Source organism: Protobothrops mucrosquamatus, unplaced genomic scaffold, assembly GCF_001527695.2.
Source record: "Protobothrops mucrosquamatus isolate PMUCROS unplaced genomic scaffold, P.Mucros_1.0 scaffold607, whole genome shotgun sequence".
Classification (NCBI taxonomy): domain Eukaryota; kingdom Metazoa; phylum Chordata; class Lepidosauria; order Squamata; family Viperidae; genus Protobothrops; species Protobothrops mucrosquamatus.
The window spans coordinates 179366-202448 of NW_015386905.1; the positions used below are offsets into that span (position 1 = coordinate 179366).

General features: G+C 39.0%; 1 protein-coding gene across 1 annotated transcript in view; it reads right to left on the bottom strand.

Annotated features, from left to right (window-relative positions):
• The window catches only part of UNC45B (unc-45 myosin chaperone B), a 26306-nt gene extending 6019 nt beyond the window's left edge, over positions 1-20287 (bottom strand). Inside the window, exons 1-17 of the mRNA XM_015817610.1 lie at positions 20171-20287; positions 16220-16381; positions 15393-15429; positions 15026-15201; positions 14518-14607; positions 13657-13824; positions 12999-13167; positions 11150-11320; positions 9145-9316; positions 7016-7316; positions 5978-6072; positions 3987-4128; positions 3688-3828; positions 3461-3588; positions 2907-2973; positions 1611-1724; positions 658-773 (exon numbers count right to left, since the gene is read on the bottom strand). Of these exons, the coding sequence (XP_015673096.1) occupies positions 658-773; positions 1611-1724; positions 2907-2973; positions 3461-3588; positions 3688-3828; positions 3987-4128; positions 5978-6072; positions 7016-7316; positions 9145-9316; positions 11150-11320; positions 12999-13167; positions 13657-13824; positions 14518-14607; positions 15026-15201; positions 15393-15429; positions 16220-16381 (2249 nt within the window). The 5' untranslated portion in view covers positions 20171-20287. The remainder of the gene's footprint in view (positions 1-657; positions 774-1610; positions 1725-2906; positions 2974-3460; positions 3589-3687; positions 3829-3986; positions 4129-5977; positions 6073-7015; positions 7317-9144; positions 9317-11149; positions 11321-12998; positions 13168-13656; positions 13825-14517; positions 14608-15025; positions 15202-15392; positions 15430-16219; positions 16382-20170) is intronic.
• Positions 20288-23083: the final 2796 nt, after the last annotated feature.

Consider the following 23083-nt stretch of genomic DNA (forward strand, 5'->3'; position numbering starts at 1 on the left):
CCCTCACATCCACAAAATTATTAACTTTATTCTGGGGGAGAGAAATGAAAGTTCATATAAATTCATTTCACATTTTAAGAGGTCTGCAGTATTGCAAAGTTGTGATTGAGAGGTTATGTTGGGGGAGGGGGGCGATGACAACTTCCTCATTGGCTCAAGGGGGCGATTCGTTCAAAAAGGTTAAGAACCACTGATCTAGGTAAAAGAACATCATCCTATATCAGATCTTAAATTAGCCCCGCCCCCTCCTGGCCTTTAGTAAGGCCCTGAAGACATGGCTCTCCCACCAGGTTTGTGGGGGGGGGGACAGGATCCATCAAGGGTGGAGAGTTTTTACAGTGGCTGTGTTGAGTTTGACACAATGAACTTGGCCACTTTTTTATTTTTATCTAAGTGGTTATTGATCATTTTTGGTTTTTAACCTTTTTTTAATTGGATTGTTATTTTTAACTGTTGTGAGTTAGGCTGCCCTACAGAGCAATTAAATAAATAAATGGAAGTAGAAATGGTATGAGAAAATATAGTGGAGGAAAAAAAGATCACACAAAGTTTGGTTAATAGGAAAAAATGTGAAAATATGGATTGACATGGTAATAATTTTCTTAATCAATAGGAACGGCCTGGTAAAAATAATCTAAACACAATTCATTGTCTCACCTGAGTTTGTCACTTCTTCCAGAAAAGTTGGTGAGTCCTAACAATGCCTCATAATTTTGTAGCCCATCACGCTCAGTATTCAACAAACTGACCAGTGGCCGCACAACTTCGTACACCTAAGATGAAAACAATAGTGTAGAATCTAAATGGTAAAGGGCCTGGCATAAGGAGAAGAAGGAATAACATTGAGGAACAGAATGAAGAGTTGCAACCAAAACAACTTTTGGAAAAAATAAATTGGAGTTTTGGCTAAAATTGTAACCGTAGACAAGATCTTCCTTAGTTCTTACAAAGATAATTAGAAGGGGAAAAACACATTCAGACCTGCAAGATTCTATGGATTTATAATAAAAATAGTGTTAGTGTTCACAACTTTGCTTTCCTGTTTAGCTTGAAGGGTTGACACTAGAAGGAAAAACTTATGACGAATGGTTAGAAGTGTTGAATATATTTTCCCTGAGAAAAGAAGACTGTAGAGCAGGAGTCCCCAATCCCCGGTCCGTGGACTGGCACCGAGCTGTGACATGCCAGCAACCGGTCCGCACAAACAAGCAAAGCCCCATCAGTGGGATGCAGGCAATACATGAAACCACGCCCCCTCCGGTCCACAGAAAAACCTCTCTCCATGGAACCAGTCCCTGGTGCTCAAAAGGTTGGAGACCTCTGCTGTAGAGGACATGATAGTTGTCTTCAAATACTCAAAAGGCTATCATATAGGAGATGGAGAATTATTCAGAGATGTTTCAGAACACAGGACAAGAAAAAAAATGGATTCAAATAACAAGAAAGTAGATTTTGTTTGGATATCACAGACAACTTCCTAACAGGAAAAGCTGTTCAGTAGTGAAACAATGGGAGGCAGCTTCATATATTTATATCCCCGAAATGCAGCTTGTTCCCGCAATTGCTTTACTGTTTTATCAAGATGTTGCAGGACACATGAATTTACTCACCCTCTCCCCAGGGAATGCTATGTCAGGGTTGGAAATGGCAGCAATCTTGGCCAGGGCATGGGATGCTTTTACTTTGCCAACATCTGTGCCTTCCAAGGCCAGTGGTATAAGGGCCTAAAGATGAAGAGAAAGAAATAAGATAAGCACTTATATATTGATATAATTTATATCCAGTCTACAGTATCAGCTCTTGCAAAAAGACATAGCACAAAAGGAAAACAAATGCACAGGGAAAAGGGAAAAAAATATTTTTCTGTGATAGCATCACAGAAATGAAGCAAAATAGTTTGCATAAATCCTAATTATTGAAGGGATGGAGGAAATAAGGGCAGAGGGAGGGAAGGAAGGAATAACTATTACATTTTTAAGACTTTTATAATTAATATACCAGTTATGATTAAATTATATCTATGAGGGAGACACAAGTTGCTTTTAGGGATTTGATTCAATCCTTGATAGTACAGGTAGTCTTCACTTAATGACCATTCATTTAGTGACTGGTTTGAAAAAAAAAAGATTTACGACCAATTCTGCACTTACAATCATCACAGCATCTCCACATTCACGTGATCATGCTTTGAGTGATTAGCAAGTGTTGTGCAAGTCAGTCACAGCATCGGGATTGCCATTTGCGACATTCTCTGCTGGATTACAAGCAAAGCCAACAGGAAAGCTAGCAAGTCAATGGTAGCAAGTCACGGCCACGATGTCTTATTTAACAACTGTATGTGATTCACTTCACAACCATCTGAGATTGCTGGAACTGCCATTGCTAAGCAGGGCTGTCACTTAATGTTTCTCTTAATGACTGCTTCCCTTCGAGGTAGAGTTGCTACTCCCAATTAGGGTTGTGTATATTGATAATAATGTACATTTTGGTATAGTATATACTGGGCCACTAGCTATATCCAAATTAAAGGGCATCAAATGAGTTAATCACAAATATAAATCCCAAAATTGGATCACTACTATCAAGATAAAGGGTCAGGCTAAATTAGAGTCTAAGACTACTCAGACCGAGGCTCAGATGGAGCTGGAATGCTGTTCAAGAAGAAGGGGCAAAAACAATAATTTAAATTTAAAAAAGGGGAAATGGGCTGGACATCAGAAAAAAAAAAGTTCTACTGTAGTGGTAAGAACTGGGCATAGGAACTTGGCTATTGTCTTTGCACTTTGTGTGAACCAGGCCACAATGGCAAGCAATAATGTGGTAGCCACTAGATCCTTGACCTGGTTACATGCACATGTGAACCTAACCCATCTGTTGAAGTTGAAGAAACTGTAGGAATAAGTTACCTTTCCACCCCCTTGAGCAACAATGGTACCACGATCCTTGGAGTCTTCACACAAAGCGAGAAAAACTCTGCCAGGAAGGAACAGAGATGAAAGAACCATTTTTCATTACAATTCTTGCTCATATTTCTGGTTTATCTTTCAGTGTATACTGTTTTTTTATAGAATATTGTAATAAACAAGGTGACACAGCAGTCAGGCTTACAATTCAAGTAGGAAGGATCACATAGAGTGAGAGAATAACAGAAGAGCAGAATTGGAAGGGAACCTGGAGGTCTTCTAGTCCAACCCCCTGCTCAAGCAGGAAACCCTATATCATTCTGGACAAATGGCTGTCCAATCTCTTCTTTAAAACCTCCAGTGTTGGAGCACCCGCAACTTCTGGAGGCATGCTGTTCCACTGAATAATTGTTCTAACTGTCACAAAATTTCTCCTTAGTTCTAGGTTTGTTCTCTCCTTGATTAATTTCCATCCATTGCTTCTTGTCCTGCCTTCAGATGCTTTGGAGGACAAGTTGACCCTCTCTTCTTTGTGGCAGCCCCTTAGATAGAATTACCTAGCTAAAAGTTCTTTGGTCTGATCTGTCAAAATAGCAGTGTCTGCCTTCACCATGCAGACCAAGGTAGAGGTGACTCCAGCTTTGATCAGACGCTTCACTCGATTTGTAACGAAGTCTTTTTTGTCCTACGGGGAGAAAAGAAAAATGAGATTTGCCTGTTAATGATGGAGTCATCTTGAGTATCAAGACAAATTGGTGGTCCTTAGAAGAATGATAATGCCTACCTTGGGATGTTCCTCAGGTACGTGTTGCTTAGAAAACTTGGCCAGCTGTACAAGTTCAGGGACAAGTTCTTTGACATCATAGCTGTTGGTGCAGTTCACCAAGAGGCTGGCCACCGAGTAAAAGACAGTCTTGTCGCTTGTCTGCATACAGCCAAATGAAGAAATTTCAAGTTACTATATATCACCAGTCATTTCAAATGTTAGTGCTCTCTCCATGTGGCAGCCCTGATGTATGAGAATAGCCTCCCCGAGGTCTAAGGAACAGGGATTTATAGCAAAGCATGCTCTACATTTCCTACCTTGGCTAATTCGAACATGGCTTGCATGGCTGGCTCGTCTTGTACGAAATCATCCTTCACATCGGCATCCAAAGTCAAGTAAGCAAGACCTTCCACTGCCCACTTTCGAGTACGGGTGTCAATGGTGGGATTGCATAGCCATCTGAATGAACAAGACAGTTATAACGCCTCTTGCAGTACAGATGTTTTGGTGAGAAAGAAATTGCTTGCCCAAGAATTGGGGATTTCCTTCCAGTCTGTCTGGCCCTTCAGTATAAACATTTAAGAAGAGTTCTGTGGATCAGCATAATGCTTATTTAATGTAACATTATATGAAGTGGCTGGAAAAGGACTGGAAAGGTGAGGAGGGATAAATAATCAAGAGACTGCTTCTCCCTATGGACATTTGCCTGTCCTATCAGATCAGACAAGGTGGTCCCTTCCCTTAATTGCTGCCATCTTATGGGTCTTAGGAAGCATGCCTTTTCAATGGCAGCTCCTGCCCTATGGAACATCTTTCCCCTTAAAGCTTGGCACATCCTTATCCTTTTAACTTTTTGAAAAGCACTCAGAACCTGGTTTCCCCCCAAGGGTGAGCTAAGTTTTAGTCATGGTGCCAGTTTTTTGGTTTTAATATTTTATGATACATGAGATATGGTTTTATGTCTTAGTTGTGAGCTGCCCAGAGTTTGGTACAGGATTGGAACGAACAAACAAACGAGAGAGAGGGAGGGAGGGAGGGAGAAGTCTCTTGGCACCATATCTCATAAACAATAATTCAGGCTAGATGGGAAAAACTAAAGAAAACGTGTTTTAAATCATTCAGAGGCACTCTACCATAAGGAGCACTGTAAACAAGAATGGAAAACTCTTAAAATTTCCAAGATTCTGTATTTACCCCGCAGTATGACTAAATATATTTTATTGAAATCTGTATACAGGTAGTCCTCGATTTATGACCACAGTTAAGCCCAAACTTTCCATTGTTAAGCAAGACAGCTGCTCCCACCCTGTGGAACGAACTCCCCCCAGAGATCCGGATTATTCCGGATCTCCCCTCCTTCCGCCGTGCCCTCAAGACATGGCTTTTCCATCAAGCGGGATTGGCCTAGGGGGGGATTTTATAGGGATTTTAAAGGGATTTTATAATATTAAACTTAATACAGGTTATTTAATATATATTTTAATTTGGCTTTTAGAGATATTTATTGTATTGTACTGTTTTTATTTACCTGTAAGCCGCCCTGAGTCCCTCGGGAGAAGGGCGGGGTATAAATGGGATTAAATAAATAAAATAAATAAATAAGTGAAAACTTTTGACCTACTTTACAACCTTTCTTGCTACAGTTGTTAAGTGAATCACTGCAGTTAAGTTAGTAATACAGTTGTTAAGTGAGTCTGGCTTCTCCAGTGACTTTACTTGTCAGAAGGTTGCAGAAGGTGATCCCATGACATCAGGACACTGCAACCATCATAAATATAATTGCCAAGCATCTGAATTTTGATCGTGTAATCATGAGGATGCTCCAATGGTTGTAAGCGTGAAAAATGGCCATAATTCACTTTTTTCAGTGCTGTTGTAACTTGGTCACTAAATAAATGATTGTAAGTCGAGGGCTAGTGTAATTTTTGCTTCTTTGATTTTTCCCATTCTGTGACCAATCAAGTGCATTCTGGAAGCTCTGAAGTATGGACAGAAGTATGGACAGATACCAGTATGGACATTCCTTTACAGTTGCTCCCTAAGAGCTAGGTATTAAATCATGCTGCTTGTAGATAAGGAGTAAAACATTGTCACCAAGATTAGTCAGTCTAGCTCTATGGCTGCAGTATTTCCTTTCTTTTTAAATAGCAAACTGATAGTTGCTGCAAGATGAATGAGATGTTTTCCTACCAGACCTTATAAGGCAGGAGGCTGTGGCTGAAAAGATAGGGAAGAAAGAGAGGCATGGGAGTCACCTATTCAACTATCTCCCTATGACCCCAGCTCCCAAAATAGACCTCCCACTCACTTGCGGCATTGTTTTGCTAGCTTTTCAGTGGATCCCTCTGCAAATTGTCTCAGGCCATAGTCGGTTCCTCCAGCAGAACCCAGCTTGCAAAGCCCCTGGAAAAAAAAAAATGAAAAGAAAGATGGAATATCCATTTATCAGACTCCAGTGAAAAATTTATTTTAATCACAGGATTGTAGCTAGTCTGGGAAGTTGGAAAAAAAAATCCTGACACAAGGCAATGGCAATTCATTTTCTTGCTAATAAGAAAAACCTCACAGATATGTCCACTGTAATCAGTTTAACTGAAGAGCATCTCTGTTTTTTGAATGATAGAAGGGCACCAACAAGTTTAGAGCCTCTTGGGCTGAAAGATTTAGGCCTGGATGTAAGTCTTTAGCTGAGATAAGCTTATTATCTTTTAAGTCCCCAAATAGATTTGTTCTGTTTCTGCACCAACTCTGGGTGACTTCCATTACAATTCTTGCTTATCTAGGAGATTAAAAAGATCCATGTGCTAAAAGAGCAAGAGCGATTCTAAAACTCTGAAAAGAAAAACTAAGGAGATACTGTTGGGTGAGACCTAAAAGTCTCTTTTATTTAACGTCATTCTTTTGCAAGCAAACAACCAAGAAATGTCTGAAGGCAAGCAACTAAGCTCAGACAACACCAGGAACTCTGTAGTCTGTTTTGCCTTTGGCAATGCAAATACTGAATTTCTGAGGTAATAAGTCTGAGAAATATTTCTCCCTATCAGAAATTTGGGAAGCTACTATCACCCAACGCAATTGATTTGAGACCACAGTTCTTTCTAGTCCAGATTAACTGATAAATTAATCTGGTTTTATTTTAAGGATGAGAACTGTGATGGAGCCAATTTTTGTTTGGGACTTACAACAATTGCTCCCTGCTTGTCATTAGTGCCACAAGTTAGAAACATAGATTTTACCTTAATTATAACTTCATTATGAAGTTTCCATAAATAAATGAGCAGAGTTCCTTGCCTGATTCAGAAGACTATCATCAAACAGATTAGGATAAAGATCTAAGAGAACTAACCACTAAAGCTCTGATCTTGATCTTCTCATTCAGAGTCTTTTTGTAAATTTCCTTCAGCAGGGTGATTCCATTGGTGATGATGAATGTGGCCCGACTAAGTTTGGTTGAAGCATGGATGAGAGCTTCCACAGCTATTAGCTGATCAATCTCCCTCTCTGAGCCACAAATCGCCACCATCATCTCCATGACACCGTTCATGCTCAACAGTTTGTTCCCCAAATCAAAAGGTCCTTGTAGAACTCCAGACACTGTCTGGATGGCATGTAAAGTCTTGTCCATATCCTTGGGGTCAATTTTACTCCTGGAGGCAGGGAAAAACACATGAAAGAAAGAGAATAATAGTTAAGGTTAGCTGATGGTAGGCATAATATTTGTCCTTTGGTTCGGCAGAGTAGAAGATGTGATACCACATTGATATCAAGCATATTCCTTTTCTTTTCTCTGAATTATTCCTAGCACTATCTATTCATTGTTCCTCTACTATAAACTACAGTAACGTAAGGTTTTGTATGTTTTCCTTTACTTTCCAGGGATCTAGAGCAGGTCCTTTCTAAGATACTTTCCCTATCCCCATTCCTTCTGTGATAAGAGACTGAGATGTCTCTTGTCCGACAGTTGCACCAGTTGCAGCTTTCTCCTCTTGTCTCTTAAGGATACTCCAGAGATCATTAGAACTCTCCAGAAAAAAACCCACAATTTTTCTTTCCGAGATAAAAAAGAAAAAAAAAGATTTAAAGATTAAGGGAATCCAATACAGGTAGTCCTCGCTTAGTGACTGGTCATTTAGCGACTGTTCACAGTTCTGACAGACCTCCCCAGAGCTACTTATGACCAGTTTCAAAGTTACAATGGCCACTCTCCTGTGTCCACCTAATTGCATTTTGGGCCCTTGGCAACTGGCTCACATTTACAGCCATTTGCAGCATCCCGTGACCATGTGAGTGCAATTTTTGTTAATTTTTGTCAGTTTTCATCATTTATTACCAGTTTCTGACAAAAACACCCATTGGGGAAAATAGCTTTGTTTAACAACTGCTGCAAAAAAGGTCATAAAATTGGGAATGATCATGAGGTGAGTCTCTTAACCGATGCCATGATGTACGACAATAATTCCAGGCTCAATTACAGTTGTAAGTTGAGGATTACCTGTACAGAAAAATTTTCCTTCTCATTTGAGTTATCAGAAAGGCTCCACCATGACAGTTTCGTCAGTAGTGCCTTAGATGTAAAGTGAAAATGCATTGATTTCTAATCAGAGATTGAAATTATTAACTGATTACATTTATTTATTATTGGAGCCTGGTGGTGCAGTGGTTAGAATGGAGTACTGCAGGCATACTCTGCCCACAGCAGGGAGTTTGATCCTGACAGGGCTCAAGCTTGACTCAACCTTTCATCCTTCCAAGGTCAGTAAAATAAGGACCCAAATTGTTGGGGGCAATATGCTGACATTGTAAAGTGCCCAAAGAGTGCTGTAAAGCACTATGGGTTAATATGAATATCAAAGTGCTATTGCTATTTATTAAATGTATGTGCCACCCATCTCATCAGAAATGGCTCTGGATGACCTACAAATTCATAATCTACCCAGTGACAATATAAGAGAAGCTGAGGTTGAGACATGAAAAAGAGTATTTTAAAACACCATGTAGGAGATGACCAGGCTGAGCCATGACCAGGCAGGGATCAAACGCCATCAGTCTCAAATCTCTTTCAACCTACAAGAGATCTAAGCCTAGCTCACCTTGAATTCCGTTGACTTGTATCTACCGCCAATTTGTTTTAGTCATTAATAGTTCAGATTCTTGTAGAGAAAATTAGCATGCAATAAACCTATGTTTATTTGAATTGCCTGGGCTCCTGATTTCCTGTGCTTGACACACCAATAGCAAAAAGCAGATGGGTTTATTTTGGAAAGAGACAATTACCCCTTTAGTTCCGTGCAATCTGGGAAAAAGAGGTTCAAACAACTCACAGAGATGAAATTAGGTTTCACTGAGACCAATCAACAGGACATATCCCACTACTAGTCTACCTCCATGAAGTTTTGGATACTTCCATTGGATTGCTGAATTGTGTTTCTCTTGCTTTTGGTAAATGTTTCAAGGACCGTGATCTGTTGGACTCACTTAATGTACTCTTCACAGATCAGTCTGAAGTTTTCTCTTTCTGGGTCACATCTCAGGTCATCATACAATTTGTTCAGAAGAACTGAAGCTGTAAGCTGTGTATTTTCTGTTAGAGGGAGACAGTCGGACATCTCTGGAATCTGGCCAGCAACTTTCAAAATCTTTTTCAAACCTGGGGAAATGAAACGATGGTAGGGAATAGAAGAAGATAGAAAGGGCACAGAATCAGTTTAAGTTAAAACTGCAAAAAGTCAATCTGCTAGATTTATAGTCTGAAATAAATTGGGGCATTGAAAGCTAGGGTCATACTGTATATAAAATTGAAGTTTGCACCTTTCTTCTAAGGATGCATCTGCAAGACAACAAAACATCTTATGGATGAATCATTTCGGAGAAAAAATATTGTGAAATATGGATTTTCTTTAAAAAAGTGAGTCATAAAACTACTTAGACAGCCATCAAACTCTATGTGGATGGAAAATCTATAATGATTGATAGTAGAGCTTCCATTTTCAGAGGTAATATACTGTTTGTTGAGGAACAATAATGGAAAAAGGATTTTGCCTTTCTGCCCTGTTTATTATCTTTTCATAAGCATCCATTTTGTTTTCTGTCTGAAACAGGACGATGGAGTAGAAACTATTCCAAGAGCCCTTGTCTTACATGGTATCTCATAAATCTTAGTGTTTCACTTTTAAATTTATTTTATTTTAAAATTTATTTCACTTATACATGTTAGAGCATTGGAGATCCCAGTCCAATACAGAATTGCATCATGTTCAGAGAATATCTAACTCAACCTTTTTCAATGTTGAATCTCCAGTAGTGTTGACCAATTACTCCCACTGTTCTTGATGACTGGCCTGGCTGATGGAAGATTGTGAGAGTTACTCTCCATCATTGAAAGTTGAAAGAAGTTAACAGGAGGAATTACTTGATTTGCTAAGATCCTAATGTTTGTAAAATTCTGGATTTAGGATTATATGTAGAAAGCTGTAGAAAGCTTATAGAAAGCCAGCTGGGTGACCTTGGCGCAGTCACTTAGACTAACTCACCTCACAGGATTGTTTGGGAGAGGGAAGGAACATTAAGTAAATTCACTGCCTTGAGTTGTTTACAAAAAATAATAGGTGGATAATACATAAATCAAATAAAGTAAGTCATAGACAGAAAATCTTTTCATGCCTTTGTTTCTGATCTGCAAATAGCATCAGAAGGATTGGCGGAACCTTTTGTCTTTATTGCAATAGCAATAGTAATTAGACTTATATACTGCTTCACAGGGCTTTTTTTCTCATAGAACGCCCAGAACAGAGTTCCAACACCTTTTTTGGATGGAACCTTGTAGAGTAGGCAAGGCAGGTTGTATGACGTGTGTGAGTTCCGGCACCTTTTCTTTTTAGAAAAAAAGCACTGCTGCTTCATAGTGCTTTACAGCCCTCTCTAAGCAGTTTACAGAGTCAGTATATTGCACCCAACAATCTGGGTCTGCATTTTACCAACTTTGGAAGGATGGAAGGCTGTGTCAACCTTGAGCCTGTCAATAAGCAGAGTCAGCCTGGAGTACTGCATTCTAACCACTACAGCATGATGGCTCATGGAATGCTGAGTTTGGGGCAATTGGCAAATGAAATTAGACAGCTAAGGGTATAATGCAAAGTGACCTCCTTTGAGCCACAAATGGCTCTATCTTCAGCCAAGTGCAGGAAAAATCAAGCAAATTGAACTTCAGGTTTCACTTAGGCTAAGGATGCACAACCTCTTCTGGGCTGAAAGCCACACTGGATCTTTGGGAGCAGGTGGGACCAGGGCAAAAGCTTAATCTGATTTCATTTCATTGTCATTTAAAATGAATCAATATGGAGTAGTGTAACTACAGTAAATTCCCAATTATGCATTTAATAATGTTCTTTTTTTATACTAAAATTTAGCTTGGCAAATTTTTTTGAAGGTCTGTGAGCCATAACTCTATACAAGAGAGAAATTGCATCTAGGCATTGCTTACCATTATCAATTACAAATATAGTGCGACTATTGTCATGGATTCTCAGATCCTGTCTTGGCACATTTTTGTTGAGTAAATTGAGAGCCCTGTCCCGGCCCTGACCGGATACCTTTTTACTGGGAAGCATATCTAGAAGATGGGCAATGATTGCCTTTATATCTTTTTTTGTGTCTGTAAAAAAGAAAAAATCAGGATCAGTCAAAATTATTTAAATTAGAATTTCTATGGTGGTAACCATCAACAGGTGCCAGCTTGCTTATTTTAGATAATCAATTTCCCCTGGTTTTCAAATAGCCATTTGCATAACCATTAATGGTGAATCAGAGCAGTTTCCACATGCAATAATAAAAAAAGTTAATTTTTCATTTACTTTACACTTGGAGCCACAAATTGTTCCTATAGCCATTTTGTGAAGGGGCAGCGAAGGAGCAATTAAGAATTATATAGAAAGGAAATTGTTGCATTACATTTAGGAAATATGTTATAAAATAAGGAGACTAACACTTGATAAATACCCTAGTCTCTTTGTGCCAACTTGTCAGAAGAAGAAAAGAAAGAAGAAAAGGAGAAAACCAGAGGAAGAAGACTTCTCAGTGAGCTTGTGATTTTCATATGTCCACTAGTCAAATACACAACATTTATTTTAGAAGAAACTGAAAAAGCATGAAGAAAACTGTAATAACTCTGAGGGTAATAAATGGCCTCCAATGACTATGACCTACATTCACAAGACTAAGATTTTAGAATTCTTGGGAGAAACTATGATAGTCATAGTATCATAATACCAGTAGGCATGGTGTTATGTGACATACCAGTTTGGCTACTACTAGCATTTTTCAGAGCTAAATTTACATTGGACATTGTTTCTGAACAGAGTCTAGCATTCTTGAGAGGGCTAAATCTGTGTCTAGTACAGATGGACAGTTGCACACATGGAGGGTCTATTAGTCTGTCTGTCTGTCTGTCTGTCTGTCTGTCTGTCTGTCTGTCTGTCTATCTATCTATCTATCCTATTCCATAGCAACTCTGGAGCATCCAACATTGCAGGGTGATAGGAGGGAGCAATTAAGAATTTGCTCCTTGACTAGTGCAGCAGAGCAACAGAGCAATGTTGGTAGCAAGTCCCTTTCTATCTTCATGGTGGCAACAGCCAGATATGGCCTTTGGAGCCAGAATAGAGCAAGCAAAATGCTGCGACCTCCACTCAAACAATAAAATCAGTAAGGAGGAGGTCCAGACACAATCCTTTCTGCCAGTGCTAGGGATGAGAAAAAAAGCAGGTATTTAGCAACTGGAAGATGTTCCCCCCCATCTTTTAACTTTTAATTTATACTGTATTCTTACCTGGGTCTCATTTTACTGATGTATTGAATTTTAATATGGTTTTTATGCTCTTACCTGCAAAGTGCCCAGAGTCACTCTGAGAGTGAGATGGGCAATATCTAAATTTGATTGATAGATGATAGAAAGATAGATAGATAGATAGATAGATAGATAGATAGATAGATGGATGGATGGATGGATGGATGGATGGATGGATGGATGGATGGATGGATGGATGGATGGATGGATGGATGGATGGATGGATGGATGGATGGATGGATGGATGGATGGATAGATAGATAGATAGATAGATAGATAGATAGATAGATAGATAGATAGATAGATCAGTATAGATCATTTTTACCCTGCCCCTGACCACATTAGACTTTAGCCCCCAAGTTTGCTTCCAAGAGTATACAACTCACAGCTCCCCTACATTTTTCCATGCTAAACTAGGGATTTTAATATCACCTATGAAGGACCACTATTCTTAGCAAAGCTGGTAGGTTTCTCCAATGATAGTTACCCAGCACCAGGGCATCCTCCTTCCCATGTTCTTCCTTCTTGCCTTCTCCAGTTAAAGAGTCAGTTATGGCCTGCAACAGGTTGGAGACCGCCAATGAGATCTCTTCATGATCTATGGACATCCATAAGCAGAGTTTGTTGATCCCCAGCATGTGCAATATTGCAGTGGCCTATCCAAGTAAGGAACACAACATAGTTGTCTGAGTATCTCTCCTTCGGTTATCATGCATATGCCACATTGAAATGGATGAGTTTTGCAACACAGAGATATACACACACACCCATTATGGAATCTCTCCTACAATGTGTTAGTTTATGGTGGCAAAATAATCAGAAGGATCATGGTAGCTAATAACACGTATCAATAAAAGGCAAATCATGAAAGCTGATGCCTATTAATTAAATTAGCTAGTTAGAAAAGGTGCTATCCGACCTGATTTTTTTGGTCACATATTATGCAGAGGGAGCAAGTTTTATTTTGTGGATACATTCTCTATAATGTTTCTGGGACACTTGGGGGCATCTATAAGGATTAAAAAAAGTCAAGATGGTACGCATAACACCGTAGGTGCTCTGCAACATTTTTTTCTTTGTCTTCTTCCTGCTGACCTGAAGCTATTCATGCAACAAACAGATTTCAAGACATGCTTCTTTCTTACCCGCGCCATGTGTCTTGTGCACATCCCTGAAAGGGTCCTTGTGGCTGCCAGGATCAGCTCAGGATTTTTAGTTTCTATTAACTTCAAAAGCAAATTCAAGCCATTGTTTTGGAATATCCTCTCTGCTCCTGCTTCTTCTCGGCCAAGAACAATGAGGTTGTTTGCAGCCTGATTTTAAAAAGACAGCCAAAAGAACGGAAGGACCATAAATTCAGATATCCATCACTGTTTCATATTATAGAATGAATGCTTAGATTGGAGCTCAATTATTATGCACTTCCTCCAATCTGAAGTGCATAATAATAGTATAAGATGGATGTGTGTGTGTGAAAAAGACTTATATGCCCAAGTCATCCAATGGCTTTCATGTTTCTGCATGAATTGAATTTCTCTGCTTCCATTCCTCAGTTTCTGTAAACTGTTTTGAAGCTGGCTACAACCAATGTAGACAAGATTAAGAAATCAGCTTTACCACAAAATTAAAATACTTTTATTAAGATTTGCTATAGTAACAGAATCTTGCAAGTCTAACACTACTGTGGCTCCTCCTCCTCTTATACTTCTGTGAATTAGAGAGGTGTCTATCTGAATGTTTTCGCATGCCCTTCTGACTTGGGCTAAGCCATGTTTTTTGCCTTGCTGGTTTGGTAATGGATCTGAACTATTTCTGTCAAGGTCATCCTCTTTATTGTGTACATGATGTGATTTTGTTCACTCTTGTTGCCTTAGATTGCTGAGTAGAGGCAGAGAGCAATGTAAGCCAACCAGGGCTTTCCCACCAGCCAATTAGCAGGAGAATGGAAAATGGCATTTTCTTAGCCAAATGAAGAACAAGAAACAGTTCACATTAAGGAATCTCACCTTCTCTCGCTTCTCTTTCTCACTCTTTTCATCCAGGAGGATTTCAAACATTTGCTGCACTCTGGCATCAGTGGAGAACTGAAAACGTAACTATGTCAAAGATGAAGGAAAGAACAGAGATTATTATTTATTTTTTGTTGGGTTCTTGGTGATCTCTGAGTTTGCTTTTTCTCTTGCAGATTTTTCATCCCTGGGCTAGGTAACATCACCAGTGGATGGGAGAAGGAAGTTGCTAACTGTTTATATATGATAGTTTGCCCTATTAACCCTGACTGGGATATAGATGGTCTTCGTTTAACGAATACTTGTTCAGCAACCATTCCCACTTGCAATAGTGCTGAATGAGTGGTCCTTACAAGTTGAATTTCCAGCCATCACAGTGCTTTGCAATCATATGATCATGATCCAGATGCTCACATGCACATATAGAACACATCCACCTCCAACACAAGAGAGAAATGGTCTGACCAGTTGGCTGATCAGTGTGTCAAGCCTGCCAATCATTTACCTTCTCCTGGATGTTTGTGCCCAGACGTCGAAGGGCCTCCTGAAAACTTTGGTTCCGAGGTTCAATGGTGGCACATCTCTGGACATCTTTGAAGGCCTGATCCAACTTTCCCAGCTTCTCTAGAGCCTGGCTACGTCGGTATAAAGCCTTAATATCAGAAGGGTTGATGTCAATAGCTAGAAGGAAAATAATGACAAAATTGAGATGATACCTGACAGCAGCCACATTGACCAAGAGAAGAGTTGCATCTGTCTTCTCTTCTTGTTCCATCTATTTCTATCTCATTTGTTACATTTTTTCCCTATCCAAGTACAGTACAATATTTGTAATGAAGCATCTAAAATATTTTAGCCATAGTTTAACTTACCTTTAGTTGCATCTGACGTCACTTGGGCATATTTCTCCTATTTTTTTTCAAAGAAAAAGAAATTTTTATTAGTGATTAAGAAGGTTGCTCATGGGATGTTCATTTTAGTTTGACATGAACCAAATTCTCTCCTTCTCCAGTCTTTTTATTTCTTCACCTCTGCTGCCACAGAGAAGACCCTTCTACTTCTGGACCTCTTTAAGAGAGGGGATCTGTAACATTCCTTGCCTCCCCGCTGTGAAGGGTTGGGTAGATATAACCAGGAAAATATGGTTTTTCAAATAACCCTGTTTACCTTGAAGGGCTGACATAAAAACATTATATAATAGGACATGGTCTAAATGGCATCTAAGATACCTTACAGTTTTATGGTTCTGTTTTTCAAATATATTACCAAATAAATGTCACAACCCTAACCCTCTAGGTGTGTTGGATTTCAATTGTCTGAATCCCTAGTGAGCAGTGCTATTTTTTATATAATTATGTGGATTGTGTGTATATATTTACTTCTCTTCTGTCATGTTCTCATCATATGCTAAATAATAAACTGCCATTTCCAACATCAAGTGGAAAAGGTTAGAGGTCTTGAATCTCATGAATTCTCATGAGAAGTTGTCAAAAATCTCATGAGATCTTGGCAAACCATTAAAAGTTTGTGCAACCTTTGGATTCTCTTGGGAGATAATGGCTTTTGGGGGATAGATGTACCATTTTGATATCATATGGTTTGTCTCCTGGAGGCATTACATTGTGGATTGTTGATTTTTCTGACACTCTTTATATATATTTGAAGAATTTTCCCTCACCTCTCCATAACATTCCCTTACCTTTTTCAGAAAACATGCTGCTCGGTTTCGATATAACACAGCCTGGAGTGATGGATCTTTAGCAAGTTTAAGTGCTCCGGAATAGCTTTTAATAGCATTGTCATAATCATTGCCTTGAAAGAACTTATTCCCTTCTTCCTTCAGTTGCACAGGGTCCTCCATCTAGAAACGAAATAAATAGGCTTTTTTAGGAATGTCTCTAGTCACATGGCCCAGTCACTACTAAAGACGAGACTAAGGAAAGCAGCTGTTCTGTCTTTTATTTCTTAAGATTTTCTGTAGGGTGGGGGAAGGGAAAACATGCAAGAAATAGCTAGAAAGCACAGTGAGTCTGTGGAAGGACAGCAACCTGCCCCCCCCAAGAAAAAATATTTGGGGGAATATTAAAAAGGCAGAATATTATATCTCCCCAAAGGAATAATGGGAGAAAATCTAAGACAAAACCAGCCCTCAGAAACCAATTCCCTCTCCTGTCCCAAGCAGGAACCATCTCTGTAGAAATGTAGATTTGGTGATTCATTCAGGAAGACTAGGGCCAGGAAGCTTGGAGCTGATGAGATTAGAAAGACAAAGACCACTAAAATCTACATACCCCACCCAAACTCTAAAGACATGACCTTTAGGACATAATAGGATTTAACCCAACACCATCAGAATACCAAAAGGATATGCTCAAAAGCTCAGGTCAAAGTTCATGCCACAGAAACAGGAAAGAACCTCAAACACAAAAGCCCAAGAAGGTATAAAAACCAACCACTCCCAAATACATGTGGTCAGCTTTCCCAGAGCCACATTTCTGTCTGGCTTTGCTGTTCAATAAACTACAACCTTCTTTCTAAAGCAGTCTCCATTTTGTTTATTCCCGGCTTGGACTGGATTCTGAAGATTTTTCTTTTAACAAGTCCAAGTAGAAGATCAAAACCTCCTATAAAAATAGATGAAATGTGTCTTCCCTGGAACACCAGTAAGACATTTAGAAAAATTCAGACCAGGTTTCTCAGTTCTAGGTGATCTCCAGATAAAATACAAGTAATAGAAATGCATATAAAGAAGCAGAAGTTTAATATAAAGAAGACATTTAATGAAGAGAAGGACAAGAGGTGACATGATAGCAGTGTTCCAATATCTCAGGGGCTGCCACAAAGAAGAGGGAGTCAAGCTATTCTCCAAAGCACCTGAAGGCAGGACAAGAAGCAACAGATGGAAACTAACCAAAGAGAAAAGCAACCTAGAACTAAGGAGAAATTTTCTGATAGTTAGAACAATTAATCAGTGGAACAACCTGCCTCCAGAAGCAGGAGGTTTTTAAGACGAGATTGGACAGCCATTTGTCTGAAATGGTATAGGGTTTCCTGCCTGAGCAGGGGGTTGGACTAGATGACCTCCAAGGTCCCTCCCAACTTTATTATTATTATTATTATTATTATTATTATTATTATTATTATTATTATTATTATTATTATTATTATTATTATTATTATTATTACTATTACTACTACTACTACTATTACTACTACTACTACTACTACTACTACTACTACTACTATTACTATTACTAATAATCCCCAGACTGGAATTTATCAGATATAAAATACAAAAGAAAAGTAAAATAATAGGCAAAAAGGAAAGGGAAAGAAAAGGAAAAGAGAGGTGTAGGATAAAGGGGGAAAGAAAAAAAAAAGCATTGAGTTCCAACTTTTTTTCAGCAAAGTACAAAATAGAATTGCAATCTCTACTTTTTGCTTTACTAATTTAACAAGTATTATTCAATTCTATTACAACTAGATTAATCAGTAAAACCCAAGGTCAAGATTTAGGGGTTTTTTTCTGTCTCAAGCACAAAGTTCAATAGAAATAAAATGAATCTGTTCTTTTATCTAATTAAAACAGTCTATTTTGCCATCTCTGCTAGTTCCATCACTTTTTCCATCCATTCTTCTGTTGTGGGGATTGACAGAAGGCTGCCCCATGATTTGCGTGGAATGTTCTTCAAAATGGACAAAGCCAAAATTCATGGTGGGAGAATTTTGAGGGTCTCTGATCGATGACTGTTGCTCCATAATTGAGTTACTTGATCTGGACTGTACTGACCCAGATGACTACTAATGGCAGCAGAAAGATGTACAACCCTCTGTTGCCATCTTCTGATGGTCTGGATTTTGTTTTAGTAGTCTCACCTTAATTTCTCAGTTTCAAACAAATTGCAGAAAAAGAGCCAAAATTGCCCAACATCTCAATTTCCCACACAGTTCATATCAGAATATCTTGGATTAATTTGGTTTTACCAGATTCATACCCTTGGCAGCCTTTCTTACTCTTGGCCAGGGGTAGGCAACCTTGGCTCTTTTATGACTCGTGGACTTCAACTCTCCGAATTCCTGAGCCAGCCATGCTGGCTCAGGAATTCGGGGAGTTGAAGTCCACGAGTCATAAAAGAGCTAAGGTTGCCTACCCCTGCTCTTGGCTGAGGAAGATAGAGGCTGTAGTTTGAAACATCTGGGAAGTCCCAGTTTTGAAGCAACCAATATACCCTTTTATTTGCTTTGTTATACTGTGGGCAACACTCACTAGTAGGCTTTCATTCTAAGAATTCCTAATAACATCATCATTCATTACAACATTCAAGGATGTTTGGCATTTTTTGTTACAGGTAGTCCTTGATTTACAACCATTCGTTTAGTGACTGTTTGAAGTTATAAAGCACTGAAAAAACGGTCACACTTACGACCGTTGCAGCATCCCCATGGTCACGTGATCAAAATTTGGATGCTTGGCAACTGGCTCATATTTATGACGGTTGCAGTGTTCGGAGTCACGTGATCACCTTTTCCGACCTTCTGATCAACAAAGTCAATAGGGAAGCCAGATTCACTTAACAACTGTATTACTAATTTAACAACTCTAGTGATACACTTAACAATTGTTGCAAGAAAGGTCATTAAAATGGGATAAAATCAATTTAACAACTGCCTCACTTAGCAACAGAAATTTTGGGCACAATTGTGGTCGTAAGTCAAAGACTACCTGTACTTTACCCATATCGCTTTGTAACATATACTTAACTTTGATTGCATCTCTTTCATAGTTCTCATCCATCTTCATCAATAATTTCTTAATTATCTTTGGACATCATTTATATATAATTATATATAATTCATATATCCAAAGTAGTAGACTTTAGTTTGAAGACAGCCTATGATGTATCTTCATACATTTATGAGGACCATTCATTAATAAAAACATAGGTTATAAATCCTATCAATCAATAATTTTTCCTTCTTGACTTCTAGTCCCTAAAGTATTTTGGCAACATTTTTCAGAAATGGTTCATCTTTGCCTTTTTTCCTTTTTAGGGATGAAAGAGAGGGACTGAACCAAAGTCATCCAGCTGACTTTGTGCTTAGGTGGGAATAGGTCTCACAGTCTCCTGGTTGCTAACCCAGAACCTTTAGCTGCTATATCAGGCTGGTTCTCATTAAATAATCAGTAAGTGCAGAAATGGGTTATCACATTCAAGTAGTCTTCTTTTATCTTATGTTCACCAGAATCCTGTGAAGTCACTATGAAACAGTGTTTGGCCCAAAGAATCCAACTTGTTAAACTGTATTTCTCTGATCCCATTCCAGTACCAATAAATCCACTGCTTTATTGGTTTCAATCTTCGTATTTCTGACCCCACATTGAGAATCTTTATTGCATTAGCTGCAAATGAAAAAATATTTACATCCTCCATACTTGGACAATTTTTAGATGCCTTTGGGATTTGTCCCAATCATCTGATGGGAAGGGGGGAAAAATCCAACCACAGTGCACACACGCACACACACAAACACATATATACATACACTTGTAATCCTTGGCACTCAAGCAAAATATTCTCTTGGGATTGCTATTGGATATTTTGCCAACCTATTTGCTATTAAATCCCTATTTATGCTTTCCTTTCCTTACCTTGCACAGTTTCTCAGTTCTTGAGATAGTCACCAACTTGGATTTTTTCTTGTGGATCACTCAATCGTGGACACTGTCTTTCTTGGAATGAGTTGATAAGTATGGCTGCCTGGAGTTAAATAGAGGTGTGTATATATATATAGCTCAATGAGATAGTCAAGAGCCAAGGACCAAAGCACAGTGAGCAAGACCTTAGGGGTGAGAGGCTAATTTCCAGATTAATCACATGGTTTTCAATTTGGCACAAACAATACAATTAAAAAATTCGCAAAACCCCACATCCAAATTTTGCACCAGCCTTCGGCAAAGTTCAGTGGTGGAGCTTTTGAAGGCAATAATGCAATAACTGTGGTGCTTTGCCCACCCTGCCAAAATGTACAAGCCCCTCTTCCCTTTCTATTTAAGGAAGAATGAGACATTTGAAACTCTGGAACAAATGGCTTCACTCCAGAATCCTTGGAGAGATCCAGCAGCAGCTGTGACAGACAGGGCGTCTCTAGTAACTTCCAGAACTCACCACCCCATCAGAAATTATATTCAGAAAGGACATTTCCAAAAACAAAACAAACAACCCCCCCCCCAAGAAAAATACACACTTTTGTCTTCAAGCTATACTATTCAAGCTATACTATGAAAAAGTAAAGGAACAGATTAGTGTGCCTGATGGGAAATTGATCAGTTTTTATTAACAGGATTAATAGCCATTGTATGAAGATATGGCCAATATATGAAAATATCCATCCAGCCATATGCACACACCTGTTCAAACATGATATTTAAATATTGTAAAATATTAAATCCTCCTCCTCCTCCTCCTCCTCCTCCTCATCTTTAAATTTGCAGACAACACTAAGCTGGCAGGAATAGCCAACACTCCAGAAGATAGGCTTAAGATACAGAAGGATCTTGACAGACTTGAACATTGGGTGCTATCTAACAAAATGAAATTCAATGTTCTACATTTAGGTTCTACATTTAGGTAAGAAAAACCAAATGCACAGGTATAATATAGGTGGTACCTTGCTCAATAGTAGCAACTGTGAGAGGGATCTTGGAGTCCTAGTGGACAATCATTTACATATGAGCCAGCAGTGTGCTGCAGCTGCCAAAAAAGCCAACACAGTGCTAGGCTGCATTAACAGAGGGATAGAATCAAGATCACATGAAGTGTTAATACCACTTTACAATGCCTTGGTAAGGCCACACTTGGAATATTGCATCCAGTTTTGCTCACCACGATGTAAAAAAGATGTTGACTCTAGAAAGAGTACAGAGAAGAGCAACAAAGATGATCAGGGGCAGTGATGGGATTCAAATATGTGAACAACTGGTTCTCTGTGTGGATGTCACTTCCGGAAGTCCATTCTGGGCCTGGGCAAAAAAAAATTAGCTACCGGTTCTGCCGAACTGGCTGAATCCCATCACTGATCAGTGGACTGGAGGCTAAAACATATAAGGAATGGTTGCTGGAATTGGGTATGTCTATTCTAATGAAGAGAAGGACGAGAGGTGACATGATAGGAGTGTTCCAATATCTCAGGGGCTGCCACAAAGAAGAGGGAGTCAAGCTATTCTCCAAAGCACCTGAAGGCAAGACAAGAAGCAACAGATGGAAACTAACCAAAGAGAGAAGCAACCTAGAACTAAGGAGAAATTTCCTGACAATTAGAACAATTACTCAGTGGAACAACCTGCCTCCAGAAGTTGTGAATGCTCCAACACTGGAAGTCTTTAAGAAGAGATTGGACAGCCATTTGTCTGAAATGGTATAGGGTTTCCAGTCTGAGCAGGGGGTTAGATGACCCCTAGATGACTAGATGACCTCCAAGGTCCCTTCCAACTTTTAATTATTATTATTATTATTATTATTATTATTATTATTATTATTATTATTATTATTATTATTATTATTATTATCATCATCATCATCATCATCATCATCATCATCATCATCATCATCATCATCATCATCATCTAGCCATTGCCTATCTACTTGCAGGATGAAGGCCTCTTCCGTATGTTTCCAACCAATCCTGACCTTTCTTTTGCCAATTGGGCACGCAATACTTGCTGATGTTGTTGATCCTTTTTGTTTTAGGTCTCTTTCGTGGACGCTTTTTTATCAAGTGGGATCCATTCTGTGACTGCCTTAGTCCACCCGCCATCAGTTCTTCTTGCTATGTGACCAGCCTATTTCCATTTCAGTTCTTTTACTCTCTTGATGATATCATATACCTTAGTTTGTTCTCTAATCCATGTGCAGGTCTTCCTATCTTGTCTTGTAATGCCGAGCATGTATCTTTCCATGGCTCTTTACGCCACTCGTAGCTTTTGTATTGCGATCAGGGCCTTGATGAGGTGAAGGGGCTTGTGTGGGTAAATGTAATCGTGGGCTATATCGTCGGACATGTATATATCCAGAAGGGTCTCCCAAGGCGAACAGGCCATGATAGGTACCCCAGACTAACACCGATCACATCTGCCAACCTGCATTGGACCAGCATGGCAGATTATGGTCTGTTCTATCATGAATTCCTTTTACAAAAAAAGCTAGCAGAAAATGGACATGGAAGAGTCCATCTGGGTAAACTAGCAAAATGGACTACATTATATCAACTGATAAAACCATATTCTCCAATTGTACTGTAATCAATCGTTTTAATGTTGGAAGTGACCATAGAATGGTAGAAGTGAAAGATAGACTGTAGAAAAGAGCATATGAAAATGATAAAGATGTCATAAAAAAACAAAAATAAAGAGCTGTTAGAGGAGAACAGTGATTTTGAGTTTAATTTATCAAATTGCTTTGCTCTATTGCAAGATTTGGAAGACATGAACATTACGGACCAAAATGAACAAATAGTCAAAAACATCCTTGAATCTGCTAGATCTATGCAGGGCTTTTCAACCAGT